At 30.8% G+C, this 15,362-nt stretch overlaps 1 protein-coding gene across 1 annotated transcript; it reads left to right on the plus strand.

Moving 5' to 3' along the window:
• The first annotated feature begins 2,677 nt into the window (after positions 1–2,677).
• LOC115719756 (GDSL esterase/lipase LTL1) lies at positions 2,678–6,009 on the plus strand. The gene is made up of 5 exons (XM_030648938.2): positions 2,678–3,168; positions 3,270–3,397; positions 3,486–3,728; positions 4,563–4,815; positions 5,481–6,009. Exons 1-5 carry the CDS (start codon positions 2,910–2,912, stop codon positions 5,714–5,716), a joined length of 1,119 nt encoding a protein of 372 aa, XP_030504798.1. The 5' UTR covers positions 2,678–2,909; the 3' UTR covers positions 5,717–6,009.
• Positions 6,010–15,362: the final 9,353 nt, after the last annotated feature.

The raw sequence follows: 15,362 nt of genomic DNA on the forward strand, positions 1-15,362 counted from the left end.
TATACAATCAGTTAATTTACTGTTGAAATTGTCAATACTAAACTAATAAATAATATATTTTCCAAATTTTGCATGTACACGTGTTGCAACAAATTATTATTTCATAAATATATTTTTTTTTCCTTAAAAATGAACACAGGGTAATGATGTTGAACCTAATAACTAATAATATATTTTTTTTAATTTTTAATTGTATCACTTTTTAATAACATAAAAAAAATTAGCAGAAAATTTAGCATACGTGTCTCGCACGTAACTTTTTACTAGTATATATACATATATATGTATATATTTATAACATAAACTAAACACTCAACTCAAAGTCAAAAGTAATTATAAGATAGGGTAAGTTTACAATATATATCCCCTTAAATGATTGTTTCAGTAGACTCTCTGTTTATTTCGGCACCAAAGAAAACTTCTTAGTTTAATTTTCTTTTTACGATCATATATGATATATGGTATAGTTATTTAAGACTATTTATATAAATTTTGAAAAAATTCTGAATAGTTTACAATGTCGAAAATAAAATTTATATATTTTTTGTACGAGCGACTGTTTTTTTTTATTCCCATAATAAGTAATTAGTCAAACATTAATTTTAATATTGTAAATTATTCAGAATATTTTAAAAATTTATAAATTTTTTAAACTAATTACAACATACACAAATATATATGAAAAAAAAAACAAAAAACAAAAAAAAAAACAAAATTTCTCGGAACAGATACATGCCACCCAAAACATAAATATTGTTAATAATATTTATGATATTTTATTATTATACACATGTTGAGGGAGTGTGGTGACTTTATAGCGAGATATTACTACTTGATTGAACAAATGAATCATTTATAAAAGGATTCCCTGACATTTGTATTGATATTTTACCTTTCATAGCGGTATACTTCTATGTATATGCAGCCACAGGACAACTATTAATGCTATATTAACTCAAAAATTAATCAAATAGCTATTACAGCTATAACCTTTTTTTTTTTTTTTTCTTTTTTCCTTTTTCTTTTCCTACATTTATAAGGCAGATTCTAACTTGCGACTACACTTTATGAGGATAAATGTAATATAACTTAATAAATATATGTGGTTGTAATTTCTTTTCTTATTTTTAAATAAGCGTTTATATATTTATAATACATAATTTAAACACTAATTCAAGACTTTCAACACACACGTACTTTGTTATGGTTATGCCACTTAGCTAGTCTCAAGTGATTATAATTTTTATTTTATTAGTGAGAGGGTAAATACTATTTTGGATTCTATATTTTATAAAAGTTACTAATTGGATCTTCTATTTTGTTACATGACAAAATAGACTATGTATTTTTTAATATTGTACAAATAGGACCCTAAATTGATCTTTTGTCAAAATAAAACTTAATAATAATCTATGACAATATTTATTACATTTTTTATTTATGTTCGGGTTAGAAATTGTGTTAAAGTTGGTTATATTAAAAAATAAAATTAATAAAAATATTTATCAAAATAAAACTTAATAATAATCTATGACAATATTTATTACATTTTCTGTTTATGTTCGGTTAGAAATTGTCTTAAAATTAATTATATTAAAAAATAAAATTAGTAAAAATGGAACTCAAAATACTATATTTTTACCTTTTTAAAATATATAAAATGTATTTTATGATATAATTAATAACTTTTACAAATATTTACTCTCGGTGAGAAACTGCGTATATATTAATTATTACTTTCCATTAAAAAAAAACATGCATATTATTACTCAAACTGTCACATCATTGTTTCACAAATATACAACGATTCATAAAAGCTGTAAAAGGTTGGCAGCAGTAAACTTAATCTTCACCCAGGAGAGAAGGCCTCATAAATATCCACCCCCACATTTAAATATGTTATTAATTATAATGAGTTAAAACTAATTCGATCACTTTAGAAGGTTTTAAATTGATGTATTTAAAGTGTAAATTTTACTTGAATGAGAAAATAACGACGTTAACAGAAAACAATGTAACATGATAATTTCAAGTATATAAGCATACTTAATTTTTTTTCTTAATTAATTTTATTTTTTTTTTTAACTTTTTTATGTTGCGAAAATTTCCCAATATATACTATTAAAAATCGTTGCAATTATCATTCTTTAATTATAGTCTACTCCTTTTTTTCAAAATAGTACGTTTGCTTATGTGATCATGGAGTCTCACGTATATATAGTTGCAGAAGGGCTATTAAATATTATTTATATTTTTAATTTTTGTCTAAACTCTTATACCAAATTAATAAATTATTTATAGAAATGAGCAAAATTATTTACAGAAATGGATATATATTTGTAATAATTTCTATAATTCATATTACAAAACTCTTCAATGGTGATAGTTAAATAAGGATGACAAATCCTATTTATTCTTTAAAAATAATTAATCGTTTAAGTTAAAAATATGCTATACATATCTCAACATGAACTATAGTTGAGATATAATATTAATGGCAAGTATAAGAAGAGAAGTTATTATTACAGTGTGCCAAAAACAAGAAGAAAAACAAGGAAAAATGCTCCATTATTTTACGTACTCTTGACTCTTGAGACCCTATTGTCTTTATTACATTGCGTACTTGGGCTTTAAGTTTTTGGTAAAAGAAAGGACCCTTAATATTATATAGAGATATATTACCTGATCTTATCTCAGTGAGTGGTAGAAGTAGAACAAAGGTCATTTAATATATGACATATCTACGTACACAGTAATAGGCCTAGACCAACTAGGCTAGTAAGATCAGCACTATATAAATCCAACCCCCTCATGAACTATTTCACATTACCTCTCATCCCTTGCTAATTGAGTACTAGTATTATATTTCTCTAGTAAAGTATTGTGTACTAGTTATATATATATCTCAAATGGAGAACTCTTCTTCAAATCATCATATTGCTTCTTCTATACTACTAGTACTACTACTCGTACTTGTAATGAGTTTTGGGCAACAACAAGCTGAGGCAAGAGCTTTCTTTGTGTTTGGAGATTCTCTTGTGGACAATGGCAATAACAATTATTTAGCCACCACAGCAAGAGCTGACTCTCCTCCTTATGGGATTGACTACCCTACTCATAGACCCACTGGCCGTTTCTCTAATGGCCTCAACATGCCTGACCTTATCAGTAAATCTCTCATTAATTTTCTCTTTAATTATCTAAGTATACATATATATGTATGTACGTATCTCTGATTTGTGTATATATCTATTAACTTGAATAAATAGGTGAGCAAATTGGGTCAGAGCCCACATTGCCATACTTGAGTCCGGAGCTCACTGGAGAAAGGCTACTAGTTGGTGCAAACTTTGCTTCAGCTGGGATAGGAATACTCAATGACACTGGATTTCAGTTTGTGAGTAATTAAATATTTGTTTATCAAAAAAAAAAAAAGTTATTGTAATGTTACAATAATATTAATATATTGATTTTAATTTTTGCAGCTGAATATTATCCGAATATACAAACAATTGGAGTACTTTCAACAATATCAAAGCAGGGTTGGTGCTCTGATTGGAGCTGAGGAAGCACAAAGGCTTGTGAACGATGCATTGGTACTCATTACACTTGGTGGAAATGACTTTGTCAACAACTATTACTTGGTCCCTTTCTCTGCTAGATCTCGTCAATATGCTCTACCTGACTACGTAGCTTACATCATTTTTGAATATCGCAAAGTCCTCTCGGTAATTAATTACTATCTACTCTGATCTACGTTTTTATAATAATTATAATATACACAAAATCTATGATGGGGATATATAATAAATTAGTATAATGTAGCTCATCATGTCACGAGAATTATACAATAATAGAGTATATATATTATATATAGTGTTTTCCATTACCGTTTTAAGGATTAGTATGTTGTATATGGTACCGAAAGTTGAAACCGACATAGAAGAAAATAATACTCAAATAGTCACAACAAAGTAAGGGAAAATGATTCTTTTCAAGTGAGAAAAGTGGGGTCACAAATTTATTGATCAATTTATTATTGTGGGGTTGGTTGTGTGTGTTTTTGCAGTGAGGCAACTGAATAGTTATGACAATCTTGCTTGGTTGGTGAGACCAACAAGCATTATGCATTTTCATTAATGGGACCATATATATATTATATATATGGACCAATGTTTTGATGATATTACTTTATTCGTTTAGTTATAATAAACCCTAGTTTTTTGGAAAACAAAATATAATTCAACATAAGAATTAATGCTCTTTTAATCATTATTATCTCTCTCATTTTATAGCGACATTTTTATTTGAGCATATGGTCGCCTAACACCATGACACTTCATCGTCGGTGGTTTGTAGGTTAATTTTAATATTATGATCTGATCATGTGGGACACCACTAAGTGCCCTTTTAGTAACATTCTTGTAAAAAGTTTAATTAGGCATGAAAATAGTAATTATAATTAATACTAATGTGAACTATGAAGTGTATGTATACATTGTTAACTACATGATTAGGGTATTTGATATCATGAGTTTGTGTGTGTATGTATATATTTATAGAGGCTGTATGAGTTAGGAGCCAGGCGAGTGTTGGTGACAGGAACTGGACCACTAGGGTGTGTGCCGGCAGAGTTGGCTCAACGAGGCAGAAATGGTCAGTGTGCGGTTGAGCTACAACGAGCTGCAGCCTTATTCAACCCTCAACTTGTTGACATCATCAATAGCCTAAACAGTGAGATTGGCTCCAATGTCTTTATGGCTGCAAATGCATTTAATATGCATATGGATTTCATCTCCAACCCTCAAGCATATGGTATGCATATATATATATGTACACATGCAAATACAAACCCTTATTATATATATTATACCATATAGAATATATAAAGTTTTACAAAATCGAGATAAGTAGATGGATCGAGGAAAATTCTATTAATAATGACTCATAAATGTGATAGGTTGGTCCTCTGTTAATAATGAAAAGAATTAATGAAGTTGGGTCCCTTTAATAATGCATAAAGTAGTAATATATATGTACAATGAGATAGGGGTTATACGTCTAGAACTTCGAGCTATCAAATCTATTCACAAATGTCAAATAGTATAAATTTTCATTTATTGTTTGTTGTCAACCTAAAGTTTAAACAAACAACATTAAATTATTCAATCACTAATGATATAATGTATTGTTTCTGATTTTAAAAAAAAATATCTCTAATCACAATAATAATATATATAACACCTCCTAATAGTGTTCGAAAATACAATGTTTCTTAGATTTCTGTTATAAGGAATTGAGGCTAAATATGACTTATTTATTTTATTTATGAATATATATATTATGCAGGCCCAATAAATAAGAAACACCTGGCTCAAGCTAGACACAATTTGTTGCAACTTCATAGTTTCTCTAAACTTATATTCCACAAATTTTCAAGAGAATTTCATATCTTATACATTTGTTGGTAATATTTGTAGGATTTGAAACATCAAAGATTGCGTGCTGTGGACAAGGACCATTTAATGGAATAGGTCTTTGCACCCCAGTCTCAAACTTGTGTCCAAACAGAGATGCTTATGTGTTCTGGGATGCCTTCCACCCATCAGAGAGGGCAAACAGAATTATTGTGCAGCAAATTCTGGAGGGTTCTAACAAGTACATGCACCCAATGAATCTCAGCACTATGATGGCATTGGACTCAGCTAGGACCTAGAGAGGAGATAGTCTTTTACTACTTCTCATTATTACATTATATATCACTTTCTCTTTCTTTTTTTATTTTATTGTTCTACGTGGGCCAGTTTGTCAGTGCATGCTATTATTTTACACTTTAAGGCCATTTGTAAAATTTCATTATGATATTCCAATAAGGTGATTAGTTTCAGTTTCTCTCTTTTTTTAAAGTATTGGTGCAATTGTGTTTAGATGTGTGAGAGTGATCCAATTGTGTATGCTTTTTATTGCCACTTTAATGGAAGATTAATGTATTTATCTTTCTCAAATAAATTAGCTTAACAGTCATTTTTGTTGATTGATTTTTCCAATTTTGAAAAACTTTATTCTTGTTACTTTTTCATTGTGATTTTTTTCTACATTGTGATTTGAGTTTTGAGCTAGCCTCAAGTGGTTAATCAAAGAGAGTCCAGTCCATAGGTTACCAAAATTGATGATTGAATGGGAGAAGAAAAACTACATGTACCTGAGAAGCAACACATCGGGCCGAGCCCGTAAATGAATTTGGGCCCAAACATATGCTTCCCCCCAAATTGTTAGCTAAAGAAAAGCCTTTTCTACCTCCTTTCATCCTAGGGCCTTAGAGACTCACTGACTCGCTCTTTATATAGGGCCTTTTTATTGAAAACTGGCCTCAAGTTATTTGGGCTCAAATAATATATTTTCTGAACTTCTGGATGAATTTCAAATTTGTTTTATTCTAATAAATGATAATTTAATTTACAGGCTATCGTGGATTTAAAAAATAAATAAATAAATAAAATTACAGCCTATCCCTTTCACCATGATCAATGAGCATGCACTCTCTTTTATTACAATCAATTATCAGTCATTTTCCAAAATAAAAAAAATAAAAAAAATCAATTATCAGTCATTAATAAAAGAATTTATGACTACCGATTATTATTATAGAAAAGAGATTAGTTTTCTATAATTTTAATAAAGGAAAATAAGTAACATTAATTTTATATTAAATTGCACCACAACTTGAGATATTTTATTTTTTTAAGGAGAACTATTTAGTCACCAAAACCGTTGTAGTAAATAATACCCACCCAGTTCAGAAAAAAAAACAAAAACAGATTGCAGTTAAAATATATGGTTAGTAAAATAATAATTAAATTATTGGGAACTATTAGCTAGCTAGGTTGAACTTTAATTAATAGATAATATTAAAACAAATAGTACTATATTGCTGACGTGAAGTGTGAACTCAACTAACTTATTTACGTACATGCATGAGCTTTAATTAGCCTCCAAATACGTTGTGTGAATATAACCTAAAGCTAATTAATCAACTAATTTGTTGTCCTTCATGCATGTCTTTTTCTTTCTACACTACAGTATTAATTTTTTTATTAATTACTCTGGTCTTAAATCGATTGTTTAAAATTTCCTAATTATACAGTCTCAAACTTAATAGTTAAGGACTTTTTTTAGGGGTAATTTCTGACTCTATAGTCAACGTTCATATATGCATTAGAGAGAGCTCAAAAAATACTGTTTTCTTTACGAAAAGAAAAAGAAAAAAGGACTCGAATTAAAAATGCATTTAAGGATGTGTAACTGTACATATTTTATTTGTATTTGCTTAGTTAATTTAGTGTATACTATAAACGAAAATAATAATTAATTAAGCCTATATTTATAAATGTAACAAGTACCTACATATTATAATATTATTACTAAAATTTTAGTCTTTTCTGGAAATTAAATAAGAGCTCCAAAAAGTAGGTGGAGAAAAATGGTTGAAGCATATTCATAGCTAGCTAGCCCTAAAGAAGCTTTGCCAGTTGAACTGCTTATACAGCTAAGTTTATTTGTACAAACAATAATGCCCTTTGAGTAGTTGGTGTGATAATTAAATAAGGTTCTAGCTACTTTTTATTCTATACAATACATGATATAAAATATATTTATTTATTGAGGCTGATCTAGCAACACATTTTGCTATGAGTACAAGTATTGTATTATTGTTTACATATTACTCTCGTGGTCCTAATTAAAGTTCTAAATAAAGGATAAACTTGAACTCTAAATGACAAAAAAAGATTATAAGTTGTGTAGGACCCAAATCATCAGGTACTTACTCTCTACCTTTCACTCCATTTCTAAATATTTATTTATACACATAAACATAATTATTTAATAAAAATTATTAGTTTAATAAATTTTATTATTTTTTCATTAAAAATAACAGTTAAAATTAACATTATTATAAAAAAAATTAAATTAAAAAAATATAAAATATGATACAACGTTAAATTTAAATTTTATATATTAAAAAAAAATACATGCAAGAATTGAATTATTAAATAAAATCTCTATTTAAAAATACTCTATTAAAGAATTAATATATAACCTCTATGTTAACTCGGAAAATTTTCCCTAGTAATGTGGACATCAATATTTGACACGTGGCAAGAAAGATGACGTCACGAAGTTGACTAGACCCGAGTCATAGCAGTCAACTTGGGAGGGGTCCTTAGCCTTGCGCCCAAGTTGACTTTGGGAGCTCGGGGATGGAAGTTTGAACTTGTTTCAACTCACTTTCTATCAGTATTATGTACCATTAAGACATGGCCGAAATCAAATCTAGGCCTTAGAAGCTGAAATTACATGAACCTGTACCCCAAAAGTCAACCTGGGCATCTAGGGTTTCACCCAGTGCTCAAGTTGATATCGTTAACTAGGGTTTCAATTTTCGAGACTGTCTTAGTGAAAATGGATCAAACTTTGTAATTGAACATGAACTAGACATACCAGAGAATATTTGAGGCATCAGAATCAAATTCAGAGCATGTTCATTTTTGAGCACCTGGTGCCTGAGCACCTAGCAAGGCCCAGCGCCCAGGTTGACATTTTTTCTACCTGGGGCAATTCCAATAATATTTTCCCAGAAGTCTTTCGATCTTCTCCATTTTAAGCAAAGATTAAGATTAAACTATTTTTGGGGACCAAAAGGAACTTTCGAAGGGTCCATAAAGGGGACCCATCGCCCAGGTTGACATATTATCAACCTGGGCTGTTTCCATTCAAATTCTCAAAAAAGTGTTTTGGGCATTTTTTCCGTCATCAGAAATAATGAAGATTCAAGCAAACTCGGGGAGAAAACCACAAACCTGAGGCCATGGAAGCAGAGCCCAGCGCCCAGGTTGACAATCAACTTGGTGCGCTAGTTTAGATCATTCAAATGTCAAATCTAATTCGACCATTTAATCCAAAAAGGTCCAAAATTGGATAGGAGACCTTATCCTCAAGTTCAATAACCTTGGAAGTATCAAAATGACAACGCAGGAGCCCAAAAATGGAGTACCCAACGCCCTGGTTGACAAATGGCTGTTGGATTATGTTTTATCAGGATTTAGATTTACTAACAAGTATGTTTCATTAATATCCTAATATGAATTTCTAAAACAATGAAAATTAAACACATATAAAGTTTCAGAAAACCTTACATTGGGTGCAGCGGAATAATATGTCTCCTTCCACTCAGATCTCTAACCCTTGTATCCTGTCTGTCGCAGAGTATCACCAAGATGTGAGCCCGAATGGCCTTCTCTTCAATCTGGATTCTTCACAATCTTCCACACTATGATTGAGATACCACTTGATGTGTGTGGGCACTCACTCTATCACTCAAGGTTCGAAAATTTGAAGAAGCACAGAGAGGGGTATAGGTACGGCTATAGGTATAGAATAGGAGGCTCAATTTTTTTGAAGACAAGAAATTTTCATCTTCTTTAAGTGTGAGCCATCACTATCTATTTATAGGTAACCATTAGGTTTAGGTTAAGAACTATTAGGCATTAAAATAATGAAAATATTAAGTGGAAAATCCATATAAGTGGTATTTTCTAATTTTGACAATTTTCCCTTTATTTTCTCAAAAATGTAATTTTTCCAATTCTAACCATTTAAATGCCAAAACTAATTATTTAATAATTAAAAAAATTATCAAATAAAATTTCCATTTAATATATTTATTAATTAGACTTAATAAAGTCTTTCAATTAATAAATAAGACCTAGAATCTCTTTTCTTCACAATTAAACCCTTGCATAGTGAAAATTCATAAACTAGACATAGTCTAATTTTAGAATTATAATTGATTAATTAAAATCAATTATTTGAGTCTTACAAGCAGTATGGTCTCAACTAGTATGGAGACCATGGGCCTATACAACTGAGCTTCCAATAAGCTGAACTAGAATTTACCGAGTAAATTCCCTAACTTATTAATTCCTTGTTGCATCCACTCATAGAACTTGGAATTGCACTCTCAGTTACATAGAACGCTCTATATGTTCCACCATATAGATACGCTATCAACATTTAACCATCGTTATAATCTCAATAATCAAAGATCCTCTATAGATGATTTACACCGAGTAGGAATAAATTTACCATTTCACTCCTCAATGTATTTTATCCTTAAAACACTTAGCATCCTGTAAAAGATATTTCAGATAACTAAAATATAATCACTGAAACAAGAGCTCTTCCATTTACCTCTATTAAGCCAAACTCAAAGGAAATCATCGTTTCACTTCTAAATACCTATAGAAGCTATAGATTCCATATCTATGTTTAGCGCTCCCACTCAATCATACTACCATGTTCCCAAAATGTACGTATCACCCTGACCAGAAAGTAGGCTTAACTAACAAATTAAAGAACATGAATAACACTCCTAAGATTGAACCTAAGCATATCAGGATTAGGATCTTTTGATCTAAGATCAACTAGTGATATTAACTTAGAAAGATACAACGGTAAGATTATATTATCTTAACCAAGATCAATATTGATCCAGTCCAATGTATACTCCATACATTTGAAACTAGTATACTTTGCCAATGTTTAGGAAAGAACATAACACTTATTCAAAGTGTAAGTACACTTCATCGCTGAATATCACATCAGTGTAAATCCATTGCACTAATGAAACAGGGACTTTTTCTTTCGAAGCATATAATCACAATCACATTCCACTGTGTTGACATCACTGTAACTGTAAATGACTATATGTTCTGGACTTAACAGATTTTGTACATATTAAACCATAAACATGAAAACTACATGTAAACATAAATGACTTCTAATCTTTTATTGATAACAAATCAGATTAGATTGAAATGGATTTTATTGATAACATAAAACAAGTTGTGCATTTCAATCAATCTATTGTCTTGATCTTCAGATCAAGTGTAGTATATTTGACTCGTCCCAAATTCCTGGAACTATATTCATAAAACATTATGCAACATTATTTGCTATATGCATTACTCATCAAGGGATACTGAATTCCTTACTGCTTATAAAGTGCATCTGAATAAATAGAAGACATATCTCTCATTCTTTTAAAGAATGAAATAGAGATAACACAGTGTTGAATTTTCTTCAGCTGAATAACTTTCTGGTAATTTCAAATTTACAAAGTTATATATCTTCACTGATGGAGCTTGAATTATTATAGATCGGTTTTTACACTTTTCTAGAATAACTCCTCCACCCCAAGAGTAACCACCATCTCAGATTCTTTATGAGTTTGTGTAGATATAAGGACTTCTAATATATTCATCCCTATCATCTAACATATACGTCACTTTCATAAATATTTCTTGACTTTCTCTTTATGTTCCTTGTTTGATTACATCTCTGATGGTCCCACTCAGCAGTAGGAGTCTGGTTAAATTCATACATAGAAGTACATTTAACCTCTTACTATTGTTTTGAGGGATATCTAGTTGTGACATATTATTTTAGTCTGAAACTGTAAGTTCCTTCTAGACTAAGTCATCAACATAGCAATCTAGTATTAACATTAATGTAAAATACTTGCTTAAGATTAAGTAATCATTAGAGATACCATAAAATTTTATGAGGATTATGAATTTTTGCCCAAGTCATTCGAATAGACTATGTAAGAATTCTACTATCTTATTCTCATAATCTTGATAAGTTATTTCTATCCATATGAATGGTTAGATTTACTTTCTCAGTAGTGTTCTAAAGTTCCTATCACAAGTGTCAACCAAATGAAGATGGGTTTAGAATTTTAAAATTCTCCCACTCAAATAAGGTAGTGTGATACAATGCCAAAGAATTTTATTGGTATCAATTTCTATTACAACAATAAATGTTAATTGGAACATAAATTAAGATCAAGAATATATTCTGATAATTTGCTAATCCATTATATTACATCTGTTGGAAATTATTTTACCAGGATCTAGATTTACTAACAAGTATGTTGGATTAACAACCTAATATGAATTCTAAAACAATGAAAATAAACACATATAAAGTTAGAAAACCTTACAGTGGGTGCAGCGGAATAATATGACTCCTTCCGTTCAGATCTCTAGCCCTTGATTCCTTTCTGTAGCAGAGCATCACCAAGATCTGAACCTGGATCTTCTTTTCTCCTTCTTTGATGCAGAAATTCCATAGTCTTCCATACTATGATTGAGATACCACTTGATGTGTGTGGACACTACTCATCTCACAAGGATTTCGAAATTTTTCTCTCTTTTTCTCTCTTGAATTTCGTGGCTTATGGCTTCATATGATGTACAAGAGAAGAGAACAAGGGCTGCTATATATAGGGAGAAGGGAGAGCACAACTTTCCAAATAAACAGTTTCCTCTTTTACTGTGTAATTGATTAACTGCCTTATTTAGTGTGATTCACCACTTTCCTATTATAGCTAGGCTTTGATTAGCAATTACATGACAATTAAAAAATAAAAAAAATAATAATTGGGAAACACAAAGGGAGTGCTCGACCATAGAGGGAATATGGGCCTCACTTGGATTTTGCAGTTTCCTCAATTTTATTTCAATTTCTCCAAAAATACTATTTTTCCAATTCTAATCATTTAAATGCCAAAACTAATTATTTAATAACTAAAATAGATTATTAAATAATATTGTCATTTAAAATAATTATTAATTAGACATACAAAGTCTCTTAATTAATAATTAAACCTAGAAACCCTTTTATTTACGATTTCATCCTTAAACTGTGAGAATTCATAAAGTAGACATAGTCTAACTTTTAGAATTATAATTGATTAATTAAAATCAATTAACTGAGTCTTACAAGCAGTATGGTCTCAACTAGTATGGGGACCATGGGTCTATATAACCGAGCTTCCAATAAGTCGAACCGAATTTACCAAGTAAATTCCCTAACTTATTAATTCCTCATTGAATCCACACTTAGAACTTGGAATTGCACTCTCAGTCATATAGAAACGCTCTATATGTTCCACGATATAGACACGTCATTAGTTATCCATTGTTATAACCCTAATGTGATCAATGATCCTCTATATAGATGATTTACACTGTACAGGGATTAAATTACCGTAACACCCTACAATGTATTTTATCCTTAAAACAATTAACCCTGTATAAATGATATTTCACCTAAGTGAAATGAGATCTCCACCATTTATCTTCGTTTGGTTAAGCTCGAAGGAAATCATCCTTTACTTCTATTTGCCAAATAGAAGCTATAGATTCCATATTTATGTTAGCGCTCCCACTCAATTGCATTACCGTGTTCCCAAAATGTACGTATTGCCCAGACTAAAGATTAGGCTTAACTAACAAATCAAAGAACACGAATAATACTCTTGAAATTGAGCCTAACCATATCAGGATTTCGATCATGTGATCTAGGATCAACTTATGATATTGAATTGAATAGATGTTTACGGTAAGTTTCAAAATCTAATTCAAAGTTCAATATCGGTCCATTCCAATGCATACTCCATGCATCCGATACTGGTAAACTTTGCCAATGTCCTGGAAAGGACATAACACTTTTCCAAGGTGTAAGAATACCTATCGCTGATTATACCATGTCAGTCTAAATCCAGTGTTCTGACAAATCAGGGAATCAACTTTTGAACATATAATAAAGATTATATTCCACTGTGCTGAAAACACTATAATCTTTAACAAACTCATATGTTCTGGACTTAAAAAGAATTCATACATTATATACATATAATCATGAAATAAATCATGTGAACCATGCAACATAAAATGTTATTTCTGATCTTTATTAATAAGTAAATCTGATTATATGAAATGAGTTTTATTTAGGCCATAAAACCCAACAAACTCCCACTTGCACTAATATAAAACAAAAAGTGCATTTCAAATAATCATTAACACCTTGATATACCAATTAAGTGTAATAGTAGTATACTCTTCGTAATGGGATCTGACAGGTTGAATTAAACACAACCTCTTCTCCACCATTACTCTTCCTTAATCACAAAATCCTTGATAATGTGAAATTCCTCTCTATATGTCTACTCTTTTGGGATACTGGATTCTATACTTTTGGGCAACTACTCTTTCGTTATTCAGGAAGTAACCCTAGTAGTTAAGGCAAGTTGGAACACTGCCACAAATGTATAGAACTTTCCTTAGACTGAATAAGTATCTTTCCTGCAACTTTTAACATTCAGTCTCTTTCTGGTAGACCAAGAGATTTCAGATAGGTTTTAACACTTCTCCAAAATCACTACTCCACCCCCAAAGTAATCACCATCTCATCAGCTGACTTTCTAGCACACAGGCAAGTCTCGAAATCTGATGTGGTGTAGTCTAAGAGTTTCAAAAACACCCTTATTGACTAACATATAGTTCCTCTTCTTAATCTTAAGATTTACTTGATTGTCTTCCAATGTTCCTCTCCTGGATTAATCTGATACTTACTCATTACTCCCACTCAACAGCAGGTGTCTGGTCTAAGGCATACTAAAGCATATCTGAGACCTCTCACTGTTGATTTAAGAAATTCTTTCATGGCTTTATCTTCGCTGGAATAGTTGATACTTTTCCTTAGATAAATAAAATCTATGTCTAAGAAGTTGTGAAGCTTCTATAGATTTCCATTGGAAAGAAAATGCATCAGCATCTCATGCTTGCATTAGAGTAAGTAATTACCAAGTATACCACAAGCCATAGGTTTAGATAAACTCATACCTATAATACTAGGAACAGGAAGTTTTGTTAAGTCCATTGAATAGACTTATTAACTGAAAAACCGTGTTTTTGCAAATGTCAGTTGTATATACGAAAATATAAAAACTGTAAGCGTTTGCAGCAGCAGAAAGTAATTCTGCTACAGCAAAACTGAACAGGCAGAATATAAAATATTTGCAGAAAAATAAATAACTTGACACAAGAGATTTGTACGTGGTATCAGTGTTCTCCCGAACACTCCTAGTCCACGGGGCCACGCCCAGAGAATGAAATCAATTAATAAAGTATCAAAATTACAAAGACAATTGACTTAAACAAGTTTAGACTCCCTCTAAAGTATTGCCGCAATCCTTTGTAATCCACTTTATGAATCTGACTTCTTGAAACACCTTCAAGCCCGAACTCCCTTCGTCTTTGAAGTGTGAGTGCTTACTTCCTCCCGAAGTAAGGCTTCAACAAGTCTTCTCCCGAAGACCAAGTGCTTACTTCCTCCCGAAGTAAGGCTTCAACAAGTCTTCTCCCGAAGACCAAGTGCTTACTTCCTCCCGAAGTAAGGCTTTATCAAGTCTTCTCCCGAAGACCAATCTCTTGTTCAGTCAAGTAGTTCTTCACAAC

The sequence above is a fragment of the Cannabis sativa genome, chromosome 2, assembly GCF_029168945.1.
Source record: "Cannabis sativa cultivar Pink pepper isolate KNU-18-1 chromosome 2, ASM2916894v1, whole genome shotgun sequence".
Taxonomy (NCBI): Eukaryota; Viridiplantae; Streptophyta; class Magnoliopsida; order Rosales; family Cannabaceae; genus Cannabis; species Cannabis sativa.